The sequence below is a fragment of the Physeter macrocephalus genome, chromosome 14 (assembly GCF_002837175.3).
Source record: "Physeter macrocephalus isolate SW-GA chromosome 14, ASM283717v5, whole genome shotgun sequence".
Lineage (NCBI taxonomy): Eukaryota > Metazoa > Chordata > Mammalia > Artiodactyla > Physeteridae > Physeter > Physeter macrocephalus.
Window position 1 is genome coordinate 96,085,339 of NC_041227.1, and position 13,441 is coordinate 96,098,779.

Below are 13,441 nucleotides of genomic sequence, written 5' to 3' on the forward strand. Positions count from 1 at the left end.
GTGAAACTTTAATATTGAGGTTTTCAGTAACTCTAAAGGTAAAGAGAGAAGCTTTTTTATGAAAAAGATCTTTTGTTAATGGAGGCTATTTATTCACCTGAAATATAGATCGTATCAATTCTGCTCTTCCTATCAGTGTTTTACTACAATATATTTACGTTAACATTTCTCTACTGATAATTTTTATTATAGTAGTTGAGTACAATAGCTGTTTTTGAGGAATGAGCATATTAGTCATTTCTAATATCTGAATTCATTTTACAAGAATACATGAATCTTTCCAAATTCTAAATTTGAAGAAAATATGAGTATAAATAGAAATATTTGTTTCCAATTAACATACATGGGTCTAGTTTTTCAGCCTCTAGAAAATGTATATAGAAGAGCACCTTAAGAACTAAGATGAGGCTTGTTTTAGAATCCATTCATTCTTAAATTGCTTGCTAGAGGTGTGGTTATTCTTAATATAAGCTTCTATTTTATTGGAAATTACTTTTTTCTCTTAAAGTTGTTAAGTTAAAAGCTGATAATTTTGTTATGATTTGATGGGTATGTCCTTTAAACTTCAAATTTTTTTCATGATGGTGACAACCATCTCTTTAAAATGACATACTTAACTTTAGCCATTGCTGCTAATCTTTGAGGGTGTTTTACTAACTTCATATTTGTTTTATGGAATATCCATATTTGTCAGGTTACTTAATGGAAATATAAGTGTTTCAAAATATACATAATTTGCATTTGTTTGGCTCAGTCCAACAAATGCTTGAACGCCTACCAAGTATAAGGCAATATGCCAAGCACTGTGTGGCTTTCCTTGAAGAAAACAAATCTCTGCCATTCAGGAGCTAATAATCTAGTAGAAATAAAATATTTATGCAAGTTTCACATTTAGGAGACTAAACGTCAAAATAAATTTAAACCAAGTGCCATAGGTAGGGAAAAATCACTCTGGTTTGGGAATAATTACAAAAGGTTTCGTGGAAAAGTTAGCATTTGAGATGGGGCTTGAAGGCTTGTTTGCTGTATTACAACATAACACTGTCTCGATAGTATTCATTGTTATGGCTAACCATCCCATAATTTATCTTATTATAAATAAAATCAGATCTCCAACTTGGCTATTATAGTGAAAATAAAGTATAATCTGTTTGTTTTTCCCAGTTGAGAAGTGATTATTTTGTTTATCTGTTTCTTGCAGGAAAACATTTAAAGTTGATGATATGTTATCAAAAGTAGAGAAAATGAAAGGAGAGCAAGAATCTCATAGGTAAGATAACCTAAAAGTTTACATTAAGTGACATACTTGAGGAAAGAGGAAAAAGTACAGTGATCATTTTCCTAGTGATCACCTCAGTATTGTAAGGAGTTAGAAGGAACCTTAGATGTCAGTTGGTCCAAACTCATACACAAATCAGGGATTACTTCTGTAGCATCCCTGGCAGAGAATCAGTTCTTAAGCCTCATCTTGAATATCTCGAATGCTGGGAACTCACTGTTTTCTAAGGCAGTTCTGTTCATTATTGTTTTTCTCTACTACCAATTTCTTGCATTCTGAATCAAAGTTTCTGTAACTTCTGTAGTTAGTATTAATCCTACTACCTCATCTAAAGAATGATGGAGACTCATTTTTTATGGTATACGCTAGGTGCTGTGCCAGGTGCTTCGCAACATCACATCTCTTCTAAGTAATCATCTGCAATTCTGAGAGAGGCTCTCTCTTTTTTTTTCCCACCTTGTCCTTGCTCTTATTTACATCTTTCAGGCAAAATATTCTTAACTTTAGTTTATATTTGAAATATGTTTATCACATGATAGTTTCAGAAACCTGGCCCTTTGGATGGAATCTTATTGTCTGTTTTCACATGTGTTACCCAGAACTAATCCCTAAATGTTCTGACTAGCCTAATATCTGCCTAGGCTACACAGTATGCTTCCATTCCTCGACAGTATGCTTCTATTTATTCTTTCATATGTAAACTAAAGAAAGTTGAATATTATTCTAAAGAGAAACAGGGACTTGGGTGGTATTTGTTTATTCATTGACTACTTTTAGGAAGAATGTAGAACTAAAAATACTAGATTAAAAAAAATGGAATTGGGAAAATTGCCACATGGATTTTTCTTTTTCTCTTGACGTTTTAAATCATATCTTACCAATTTAGATAGGATGTACACTGACTTAATGATGCTTCATTTATACTTTCTCATTTTTGTGACTAGTATAAGATGTCATTTTTCTTTTTTTTTTTTTTTTTTTTTTTTTTCTTTTTTTTTTTGCGGTACGCGGGCCTCTCACCGCTGTGGTCTCTCCCGTTGCGGAGCACAGGCTCCGGACGCGCAGGCTCAGCGGCCATGGCTCACGGGCCTAGACACTCCGCGGCATGTGGGATCTTCCCAGACCGGGGCACGAACCCGCGTCCCCTGCATCGGCAGGAGGACTCCCAACCACTGCGCCACCAGGGAAGCCCAAGATGTCAATTTTCAATTGCTTTTATTTTAAGTTCGCCTTTTCAATTAGGTTATTTTGTTACTGGAATATTTTTATTGCATTTTAAAATTTTTGTATCAGTATCTTGCAGTCTTGTAGGACTGAAGTGTAATTTATATTTCCATATCTAGGCAATCTTGATTTGTAAATAATCTTTGATAGTCCATTCCCAAATCTTTACCTAATCTATTATTGCCCAAGGAATACCTTACAATACAGGTTTATAGAGACTGAGAATATTCCCAGCGCATGCACTCTCTATTCTTTGCTTGAATTTCTATTCCAGATTGTTGGCTGTTCACCTGCTCTGGACAGAGCTTTTGGGATCCTCAGGGCCTTTTTAACTTAAAGTATAAAGCTGTAGTCAGAACCTAATCTGACATCCTCACTTCTTTTCTCCTAAACACCTTAATAGTTTGCCCTCCAGGTCTTTCAGGGCTCATGTGAGAAGGAAGAATGAACCAAGAAGAAGAAAACTTGACTCTTTTCTTCATCTTCCCCATCAGGGTTCCACCTTCATCACTGCTAAACCCTACTACTATCTCATTGTGACACTGGCTTTGATAAATATTACAGAACTTCCTTTATAGTGTGTGTTATGAGGAAGATAGATTATACTGGTCAGTTCTCTCTGAATAATCACTCACCCAATAATTATATTTCTTTCGACCCAGTGGGTTCAATAGCTAGGCCAGTACTATAACAGGGGTATTGTTAACCAACTCACAGAAACATCAGAGGGTTGCATAGAATTCCTGCTTGTAATTTTGAAAAATAACTTTTTCACTCTTTAGGATCTAGCTGGGACCAGTGAGTTGGTCATTTCAACACCCAAGATCTTTTTTTTTTTTTTTTTTTCCAAACAGACCTAACTCTGTTGGAGCTGACCATGCTTATTTAATACCCAGTGAGGCACTTTAGGCCCAGGAGGTACTGAGTTACTGTACTAGGTGCTTCAACTGCCCCCCTGGCCCCCATCTTTATGCATGTCTCATTGTTGCTCCCCGAGTCACTAAAATTAATTGAGAAATTGCTTCATTTTAAGTTTACCCCCAAGGCCCTGTATTATTAAATTTCTTCAGTGTATTTCTCATCTCAAATTAGGCATAATTGGTTTAGTAGACCTATAGGTCTACTAAACTTATCACATAGGATTGTAAGAAGTTCTCTAGACACCAGTATATAATGCCAGCATTGTAAAACTTTACTTGTAAAATCTATGGGCAAATTCTCTGAGAGAACAAAATAAACCTTTGTTGTTCCATGTTGTTGATTAGTAGATGTTAAAATCTTAAATCATATACAAAAAGGTATTTCCATCTATATTTTTATTCTTTACCATCTCAAACATAGAGATCTTATTCAGTTTAATTGGATCCTGGGTCTGTTCAGTAGCTACTGTCTGGATGTCTTCCACTGGAACTCATGTTCTTTTAGTACTTCCACAGTTTTAATGTCTCCACTCTCAAACCCAATGTATTTCATTCTCAAAGTTACAGGAAAATATCAAGATACCCCAAAGCTTAGAACAGTCAAATGCCTGACCTGTTGATGACAGTTGTAGTGACTTACAAACAAAACCAAATTCCTGGCATTGTCTGTGCAAAATAAAGTTGGTGTCCCAGGATCTTTTTTGTGTTTTATACTCTAGATCTATATTTGTCTTACTTGTCGCAGATAATGGCAGAAATTTATTAGGGGAAGGAGCTGATAGAAAAAAGAAACATGGGACATTTCATGGTTTTCACTTCTTTAAGGTAACCATTTGTGACAGTAGACCAGAATTGCATTTGAAACCTTAAAACTCAACCATAACACCCACCAACTATGAAGATTGTTTCTTTTCTTGAACAGTGGCTTCTGAAAACTCCACAGCAATTAGCAAATTTTAGAAATTCATAGTGGTCAAACTATTTGACCAGGTTTTTCACATAGTCTAGTGACCAGACCTCTAGTCTCCAGGTTTTTCCTAATCTTTCTCCTTGCTCTTTTGGTATGGTTATGTATATTTAAAATATCTTTATTTTCTTTTTAGAATTTCTGATGTAATGCCTTATATTCTGTCTTCTCCGTCTCTTGTTTCTGACATGCCAATATATTGTGGGTTTTGAATTTATTTTGAGTTTTGACCAAGCACCATGGTTTATTGGTATAAATCTCTGATCTTTCTGTAGTTTTCTGTTCTAGCAGGATCCCAGGGGTCTCTTGGGCTATTAATTCTACCAGTTTTGGAATTCTCTAGTCATATCTCTTCTAAGTGCATCTCCACCGACTGAAAGGTATCATGAAAAGATTTCCAAATTGTAATTGCTTCCAAAAGTATTTCCTGTGGTCAAATTAGAAGCATTTCCACTTAATCATTTTCTGTTCCTGGTCCACTGTTAGTAGCTGGAGAAATCCCCTCCAAAGGTAACTGAACTAGAACATCTACTAGATATATTTTCAAACCTATGTTTTTAGTAGGTTGATAAGGTAAAGTACCTTTCATCACTTTTTGTTGTTGTTATTACAACCTAAACTTTTGAATTAGTAATCTTCCTTTTATCATCTTTTTGTACTGTAACAAAGTCTGGGATTTTTTTCTGGGATTCCCATTTCCTTAGTGTACCATGTCCCAGACACTATACTAAGTCTTAGGGGATATAATAATGAGCAAAACAGATGAAGACCTTGCCTGTATGGAACTTAGCGGCAGTTAGGAGAAAAAGACATAATTCCAGAATAATGGGCTTGATGCAGTCACCAATTCCTCAGCTTTATAATACATGACAGCATGAAATGTAACAGTGTAGATGCCAAATAGCTTATCATCACACTTGGGCTATTTTGAGGTGATACAGCCATGACCCTAGAAATGAAGCCTTACACCTGCCACTATCAGATTAATGTGTACAAATTCAAGGCACTAATCTTGGTTTCTTTCCTGCATAAAAATGTTGGTCCTTCTGTGGCACCTGGCTGTTCTTAAAATTTGAGTTTCCTACATGAATCTCATCTCAAAATGTTAGTCCCTTATGAATTTAAATTTACTTAACCTTATTCTGCAGACCTCTTTAGAATTGTCAGGTACTTGTGTTTAGAATCTTATCCCCAAATTTCACATTCCCCCTCTAGTTTCCTGTTGCCATATTACTTGCTTCCCAAGATACAGATAGGGAACACATCACAAAGCTGAACCAAATCTTTATCTGATATCTTATATTGATCATCTAAGCTAGATCCTTTGCTGCCTGAAACTAAAGAGGCCTGACCATGTTTCTTTCTTCCCTTCTCATTCCCGTCTTCTGATCCAGTTTAACCAATTAAGATGTGGACACAGTAGCCACAAGAGAGGGAAGAGGGTAAATCAGAAAGGGAAAGAAAACTGCCCTTTTTCCTTGGACTCAGCCATCAGCTAGGCCTCATTGTTACATTTTATTCTAGGTACATATCAAGAGTGTTTACTTTTAGGAAGGGAAGGAGGAGGGGAAATTGTGCATAGCAGATCCCATTCCCAAGTTTTTTTTTTAAGTTGGTTAATTGAAATTTGGAATTCCTTTTCTCAAAGAAACGTTATAATGGTGGCTGAATGTCCTTGCCATCTTTTTTGTGTGTGTATGTGCTTGCCATCTTATTTAACTTATAATGTAGCAATTAAAACTGTGTCTCAGAGCATCCTTTGGTGGCCTTTTTGTTTGTTTTTAATTTCCAGTCTTTTGTAGATGGATACTTTTGTAAATGTACTGATCACATACTTGGATGTTATGGCAATGTTAAATTTTTATGAAAGTGGTTAAAGTCTTATTCTCAACTTCTTGCCTTGTTGTGGAATGGTGACAGTATCCCGGATGACCTCAGTTTGCGACCACGTTTTGAATAACACTAATTTAAAATATTTTCTGGGGTAGATCAATGCAAGGTATTTCTGTCATTTCACAGTTGGAACTTAGAATCGCATTCCTTATAAAAACAATGTAGGGCTTCCCTGGTGGCGCAGTGGTTGCGCGTCCGCCTGCCGATGCAGGGGAACCGGGTTCGCGCCCCGGTCTGGGAGGATCCCACATGCCGCGGAGCGGCTGGGCCCGTGAGCCATGGCCGCTGGGCCTGCGCGTCCGGAGCCTGTGCCCCGCAACGGGAGAGGCCACAGCAGACGGAGGCCAAAAAAAAAAAAAAAATGTAAATAATACTATAAGTACTACATTATAATGGGTCCTGATCCCTGACCTTAAAAATCTTATTACTCTAGGGAGGAAATCATTATCCTTTTGAAAATCATTTGTTGAGTGCCTTTCTGTAAGACACTGCTAGGTGCTAAGGACACTGATATGTCAAAAGAGAATGAGTGTGAAAAAATTGTGACAAAAAAGTGGTAAATACAAGTGCTTGTAAAGGAAGTTAAGCTCTGGGATGTTTGGGGATGGGTCTTTGTAGAAGAGGGAGAGGGTATTTTGATGGATTGTTTAGTATTTTATCCAAGCCTCAATCTTGAGAAAGGTTATCTCCTCATTTTAATAGATATCAGGTCACAGCTAATAACTGGAGCCAGAATTCAAACTTGGATTTTGTCATCCTATTCTACTTTCCTATATATGGCTTTAGAGGTAAAAAGGAATGGGAACCGTATTACAGACAGTGGTTAGACAAAAGATTTCACAGTTGGGGACCCATTAGAAAATTGGAGAAAGGAATGATTCATACAAAATCATTTTAAGAAAATTTACCTGGCCTTAGTATGTAGGTTTAACTGAAGCAACTAAGAATAGGATAGACTGGTTGTGACTAATGGATTATCTTCTAACAAGGAAACTGTAGAATATTTCTCTCTTTCAGTTTTGTTTTGGAGTTTCACCAATTCTGCATTGTTAGGTTACATTTATGGAACTTTTTTTTTTTTTTTTTTTTTTTGCGGTACGCGGGCCTCTCACTGCTGGGGCCCCTCCCGTTGCGGAGCACAGGCTCCAGACGCGCAGGCTCAGCGGCCATGGCTCACGGGCCCAGCCGCTCCGCGGCATGTGGGATCTTCCCAGACTGGGGCACGAACCCGTGTCCCCTGCATCGGCAGGCGGACTCTCAACCACCGCGCCACCAGGGAAGCCTATTGAACAGTTTTGATAGGAAAATGCTAATTATCTTATAGTAAAATGGCACGTAGATTTCATAGATGGTAGATATACTTTTTAAAAATCAACTTTGGGTATAATTAACATTCAATAAAATACACTCACCCTAAGTATATAGTTTGAGTTTTGACAAATGTATGCATTCGCACAAGCATAACCACAATTAAGATATAGAACATTTTCATTACCTTGAAAAAGTCCTTTGAGCTCCTTTACAGTTGATCCCCTTAATGTACTTTTTTTTTGAGGTATAAATTATATGCAGTCCAATTCACTCTTTGGTGTATAGTTCTGATGCATTCAGTCAGGTTACAACCACTACAATTAAGATAAACCCTAGAGATTCCCTCATGCTCCGTTTATAGTCAACTCTCCACTCCCACTGTGTTTTTGAAATGTATCTGATACGTGTCAGAAAGTAATATACATGAATTACCTGTTTTCAAGAATCCCATTTTATTTTCTTGATACTTAAGTTATAGTTGCTATTCTTAGTTTTTCCTTTCTATGTTTATGCTTTCTAACTCTGCTTGGACCCTTACACTTCTACTCCACCATAGTCATTTTGTTGTCTACTGATATCCTAGCATACTTTTCTTAGTACTGTTCTAGAAATGCCTTTCAGGACCCCCACCTTGTAGTTTTTTTAAGCATACACTTTCATAGATTACCTCACTAAGAAAATAGAGGCATCCTCACATCTTCTGTTGAAATATCTCACTTACTTCCTGTTTCTCTAAGAAGAAGAGTCCTGGGCAAAGTTACAAAGCTAACCTCTTTATAATATGTCCTCATTTCCAGTCATTACTTGTTCCTTAACGCTCTCTTGCCTCAAAGTCTTTACATAACTCTTCCCCTCTGATAATAAGAATGCGTAGATTGTCACCATCATTTAAAAAAAAACAAAAACATACCCTTTATTGATCCTTATTGCCCTTTTACTGCTATTTACTTTGATTCTTTAGTAAATTTCTTGAGTAAAAGTACTGCTTCCCTTTTCCCAACATCTGTTCTGGAAAGTTATGAATGGTTCCTGATCACGAGATAGATTGCTCTTTTTCCAGTTTAAAGGTACTACAAAAGCCTGTTGATGTTTTTGTTTATTCTATCCCAACTTAATAGTTTTTCCATTGGTGGTAAATATTTTTCAAAACAAAAGGATCATTATAGTTTATGCTTCCTTTTCATTGCTTCTAAAACTAAAGTGAAAATGACAAGTTGAAACAGTAAATTACAAATCTATAGCAGATTTGTGATTGTATATTTCATCCCTAATTGAAGTAGAAAGTGATGGTTCTGCATCATTTGTTAGGAGGTTGAAATTCTGTAGCTTGAAAATACTCAAATACTTTTGCCTGGATTCAGCTACCGTTTTGACGGGTGGGAAGGGAAACCTGTCCCCATTTTATAGGTAGAACACTAAAGCACAGTAAATTATCTTGCCTCTTACTTGGTGGTTTGTTTTTTTCTGCCTTGCTTCTTTGGTGTTTTTGTTTTTATTTGTGTGTGTGTGTGTGTGTGTGTGTGTGTGTTTTTAATGTGTATAGACACACTGTTTTGGATGTCATACTTAACAGGGAGAGCATGGAGTCATGGGCTTGAACAGAGTTAAGAATTAGACAGCCAAATATTTATAAATTAGCTGAAGTAGCTTTGATTTCAGTGTTATATTTTAAAGTTTAGGTTATTTTTATTATAGAATATTAAAGTGATAAAATTTTTTTGTTCTCTTTAGCTTGTCAGCTCATCTACAGCTTACATTTACTGGTTTCTTCCACAAAAATGGTATGTACTTAAACATATTAGCATTCTAACAACAAAACACCTTTGTGACTGAAAAAGAAAATTGCGTGTAAATTCATAAAATTATATTTAATGGAAAAGATGTTGATAATTTAATTTCTCTTTAGTGGATTTCTCCAGCAGTTTCAATTATTGCTTTATTTGGTCAATGGTGGGATATGGAGGAGGTAACTTGCAACTCATTAAACTTTAAAAGTAGTAGTTCTTAAATTTTAGTGTGTGTAGAAACATTTTGACAGTTTGTTTGAAATACATATACCTGGACCCTACAGGGACTCAGATTTAGCAGGGTTTTGGTGGAGCTTAGGAGTCTGCATTTTAATAAAGCGCCAAGGTAATTCAGAAGTAGGTTGTCTGAGGAACAAGTTTTAAGAAACTCTGGCTTTAAAAAAAGAATGTGTCAATATATATGTGTGTGTAACTGAGTCACTTTGCTGTACAGCAGAGGTTGGCACAATGTTGTAAATCAACTACACTTCAATAAAAATAAATAAGAAACTCTGCCTTAAAAGTTTTTAAAAATTGTAGGTAGACTTTATACATAAGGTTGTGTTCATCGCCTGGTTTTCTTATTGCTGTCCTGCTGTCTATTTAAGTTTTAAATAGATTTTTAAATTATTAAAATAATCAGTGCTGTGTGGGATCATTCTTGAAGGTGGTAAACATTAGCTTCATCTGGCTCATATCTAATAGATGAAATTCCAGCTCTTACCGCTCAACCGTACCTTTTAGGGCTCTAAGTATTGCAGTTTTAAAAATGCTGTGTAGGGCTTCCCTGGTGGTGCAGTGGTTGAGAGTCCGCCTGCCGATGCAGGCGACACGGGTTTGTGCCCCGGTCTGGGAAGATCCCACATGCCGCGGAGCGGCTGGGCCCGTGAGCCATGGCCGCTGAGCCTGCGCGTCCAGAGCCTGTGCTCCGCAACGGGAGAGGCCACAACAGTGAGAGGCCCACGTACCACAAAAGAAAATAAAAATGCTGTGTAACATTATCTTACCCAACTCAGAGCCATCATCTTTCCAAAGATCGTAAGTAGAAAATAATGGGAAGGACTTGTAATGAAATTAAATTTCTTAGATTTTGTCATTTTTTATTTCTAACGTTTTTCGAACTTTAAATTATAAAGACTAATGATGAGAATTGTAATTAATTGCCTTAGAACCTGGAATAGGTGAAGAGTCCCCTGAGTAGAGCCCTTTCTGCATAAACATTTTGAGTATTTTTTTTTTTTTTTTTTTTTTTTTTTGCCGTACGCGGGCCTCTCACTGTTGTGGCCTTTCCCGTTGCGGAGCACAGGCTCCGGACGTGCAGGCTCAGCGGCCATGGCTCACGGGTCCAGCCGCTCCACGGCATGTGGGATCTTCCAGGACCGGGGCACGAACCCGTGTCCCCTGCATCGGCAGGCGGACTCTCAACCACTGTGCCACCAGGGAAGTCCTTGAGTATTTTTTAATACAATAATAAAACAACTGAAACAACCACTGCTACCAATGGGATATATCAATGTGTTAAATATTATATAAAGAAAATTATATAGTCTTAAATGTTACTTTATTAAAAGAGGTGAAAGCATACTGGGTAAAGTTTCAGTTGGTTTCAGAATGAATAAAATGCCTCTAGGCTTGTCCATCTTAAATTTGTGTGTGTATCCTTTAATAATCATGTAATGGAATAAAACCTTTATAAGAAACAGGTCAAGTTGGTCATCCTTGGTATTGTTTAGTAAGAAACAAAGTTTAATAATAAGCAGAATGGTTATATTAGAACAGTTTGATAACTAGTCAGGTTTTTAACGTAAGAAATTTGAAGTCTGGTCATATCTGTATTAGCAGCTAATGTAACTTATAGTTTTGCCTTACATCTGGTCTATTTTTTTATATAGAAGTAACCTCAGTAGCATTTTCATGTTTTTTTTCCTCCTAAATCATTTATAATCATCTTGTAGAGTTCATATTTCTAATCATTCATCATACTTGGTCTTCTGTGATACTTAAAAAGTACATGAACTCTAATACTTTAGAAGCTTATAATTTGAATTTTATAGGTTTGTTAGCCCTTTGTTCTCAGGGACTTCTATAAAACATATAAATTATTCATCACTGAAATCATTGATGGATATTAATCAAATAATATTTACTAAGTAATATTATTTGATTAATTGATAGTAATTGAATTTACTTGAATTAGTTGAAATTAATTGGAACATGGTACAATAAACTTTTTTCCCATCTACATGACAAAAAAGTTCAAAAATTGCACAAATTCACTTAAACTTTATTTTCTTGATATTACTGAAGTAAATGAGAAAGTAAACTCTGTTGATACTTCTATTTCCAGAAAATAATTTCCCATTATAACTTTGAAATTAGTGGAAGTTGGAAAGAAGCAGATATATTGCCTCCCTTGTCTATTCAAGGTATATTCGTAGTTTTTTTTTTTAAGAAATAATATTTTTAAGAAATCAGGTTAGAAAAGCAACATCACAATCCCTAAAATATGATTATTTTTTCTTTTGTTTTTAAATGAAGACTTTTGTTTAGCAATTACTACTTGAGACTGCTTAGAATGAATACACAAAGATTATTAGGGTACTATTTTCATGGTGAGTATTGTTCAGAGAGTATTTTTGTTACTGCATTTTAGATATTCGGTTATTTTTTGGTATATTAAATTATTTTTATCCTGGATGCCACTTTCAAGAGACTGATTGAAATGTATTTTATGTATACACACTGAGTAAGAAGAATGTTTTCAAGTAGAAAGAAGTATTGTCCAAAATCTCAGAACAAAAATTATTTTATTTCTGTATATGTTTATAGATTTATCTGTAATATATAGAGAACTATATAGAAGTACATAGTAGTTCGATATATTAGGAACTTAATGATGAATGAATGATTAAATATTTAAGTTTTTTGGACTATTAATGCCTTTGGGATTAAAGACAAGCTGTAGGGAAGTATTCTGGAACCTTAATTTGCAGAAGCCTTTGTTAGTTCATTGATATAGAGAATATAGACTATTACTTTAAAATTAAATTTCCTAAACATTATAAACCAAGAGATTTCCCTAGGTAGTAAATAATATCTTGATTTTTGCTATCCCATTTAGGCATGTAAGTTTTATGTTTAATATTTTTTGAAAACTTTTTTAATCCCTTTGGTTATAAGTTTTGATCAAATCAAAGAGCCTTTTAAGTTTAAATATCTGAGCATTCAAAATGAAATGAAATATGTAAAAATAGTAACCAGTTCAATTTAAATGTATCTTAAACTAAATAATTTTTCTGATAGATTTTAGAAGAAGGAAAAAAATTTTTAATGTTTATTTTGTGTGTTACCTCTCCTGAACTATTTCATTTGTGCTTTCTACTAAGAAGCCTTAACTGTATTTGTCAAATTTGAAACTGATTTTGGGAAAAAGGAATGAGTAAACTTCTGAGAAGACTTCATCATAGGAAGTCTTTTTTGTAAATTCTCAGACTTCTTAGGAAAATGAATACTATTTTTTTAAAATAGATTTTAATCATTTCTCGGCCTTTTGGCTAAGATCAAGTGTAAAATAGATTTTAAAGTATTGATTTTCTATTTAGATAAGCCATCACAAAATTCAGAAAATGAACAAAATTCTGTTACCCTGGAAGTCCTGCTTGTGAAAGTTTGCCACAAAAAAAGAAAGGTAATGTATAGGATGATACTAGTAGATGAAATGGAATAATTTTTTTCATTGAATATGTTTATGCATATATATTGTTTATGCATATAAACCTTAAAAGCTTTTAAATATCTTGATGGCTGAATTGTAAAACTGATAACCTCTTTTGCCAACCTCCCTTATCTTCATGTTTTTTTCTAATCTGGCTATAGGTATCTGCATAAAACTTTCTGTTACAGGAGTATGACAGTGAAGGGAAGAAGCTATCTTTTAGCATCTTAGGACATAAATTCAGTTGCTTCCTGCCACTCCAGTCTCTTAGCTTATATTTTTTAGCTATTTGTACACATTAATGTTTTACATAAGGGCTAAGAGAGAGCTTTTCCCAAAAGAATT

At 35.2% G+C, this 13,441-nt stretch overlaps 1 protein-coding gene across 1 annotated transcript in view; it reads left to right on the forward strand.

Moving 5' to 3' along the window:
* The window catches only part of SUZ12 (SUZ12 polycomb repressive complex 2 subunit), a 38,939-nt gene that overhangs the window by 6,165 nt on the left and 19,333 nt on the right, over positions 1-13,441 (forward strand). The window contains exons 4-6 of the mRNA XM_007105906.4: positions 1,202-1,270; positions 9,326-9,375; positions 12,984-13,069. Of these exons, the coding sequence (XP_007105968.1) occupies positions 1,202-1,270; positions 9,326-9,375; positions 12,984-13,069 (205 nt within the window). The remainder of the gene's footprint in view (positions 1-1,201; positions 1,271-9,325; positions 9,376-12,983; positions 13,070-13,441) is intronic.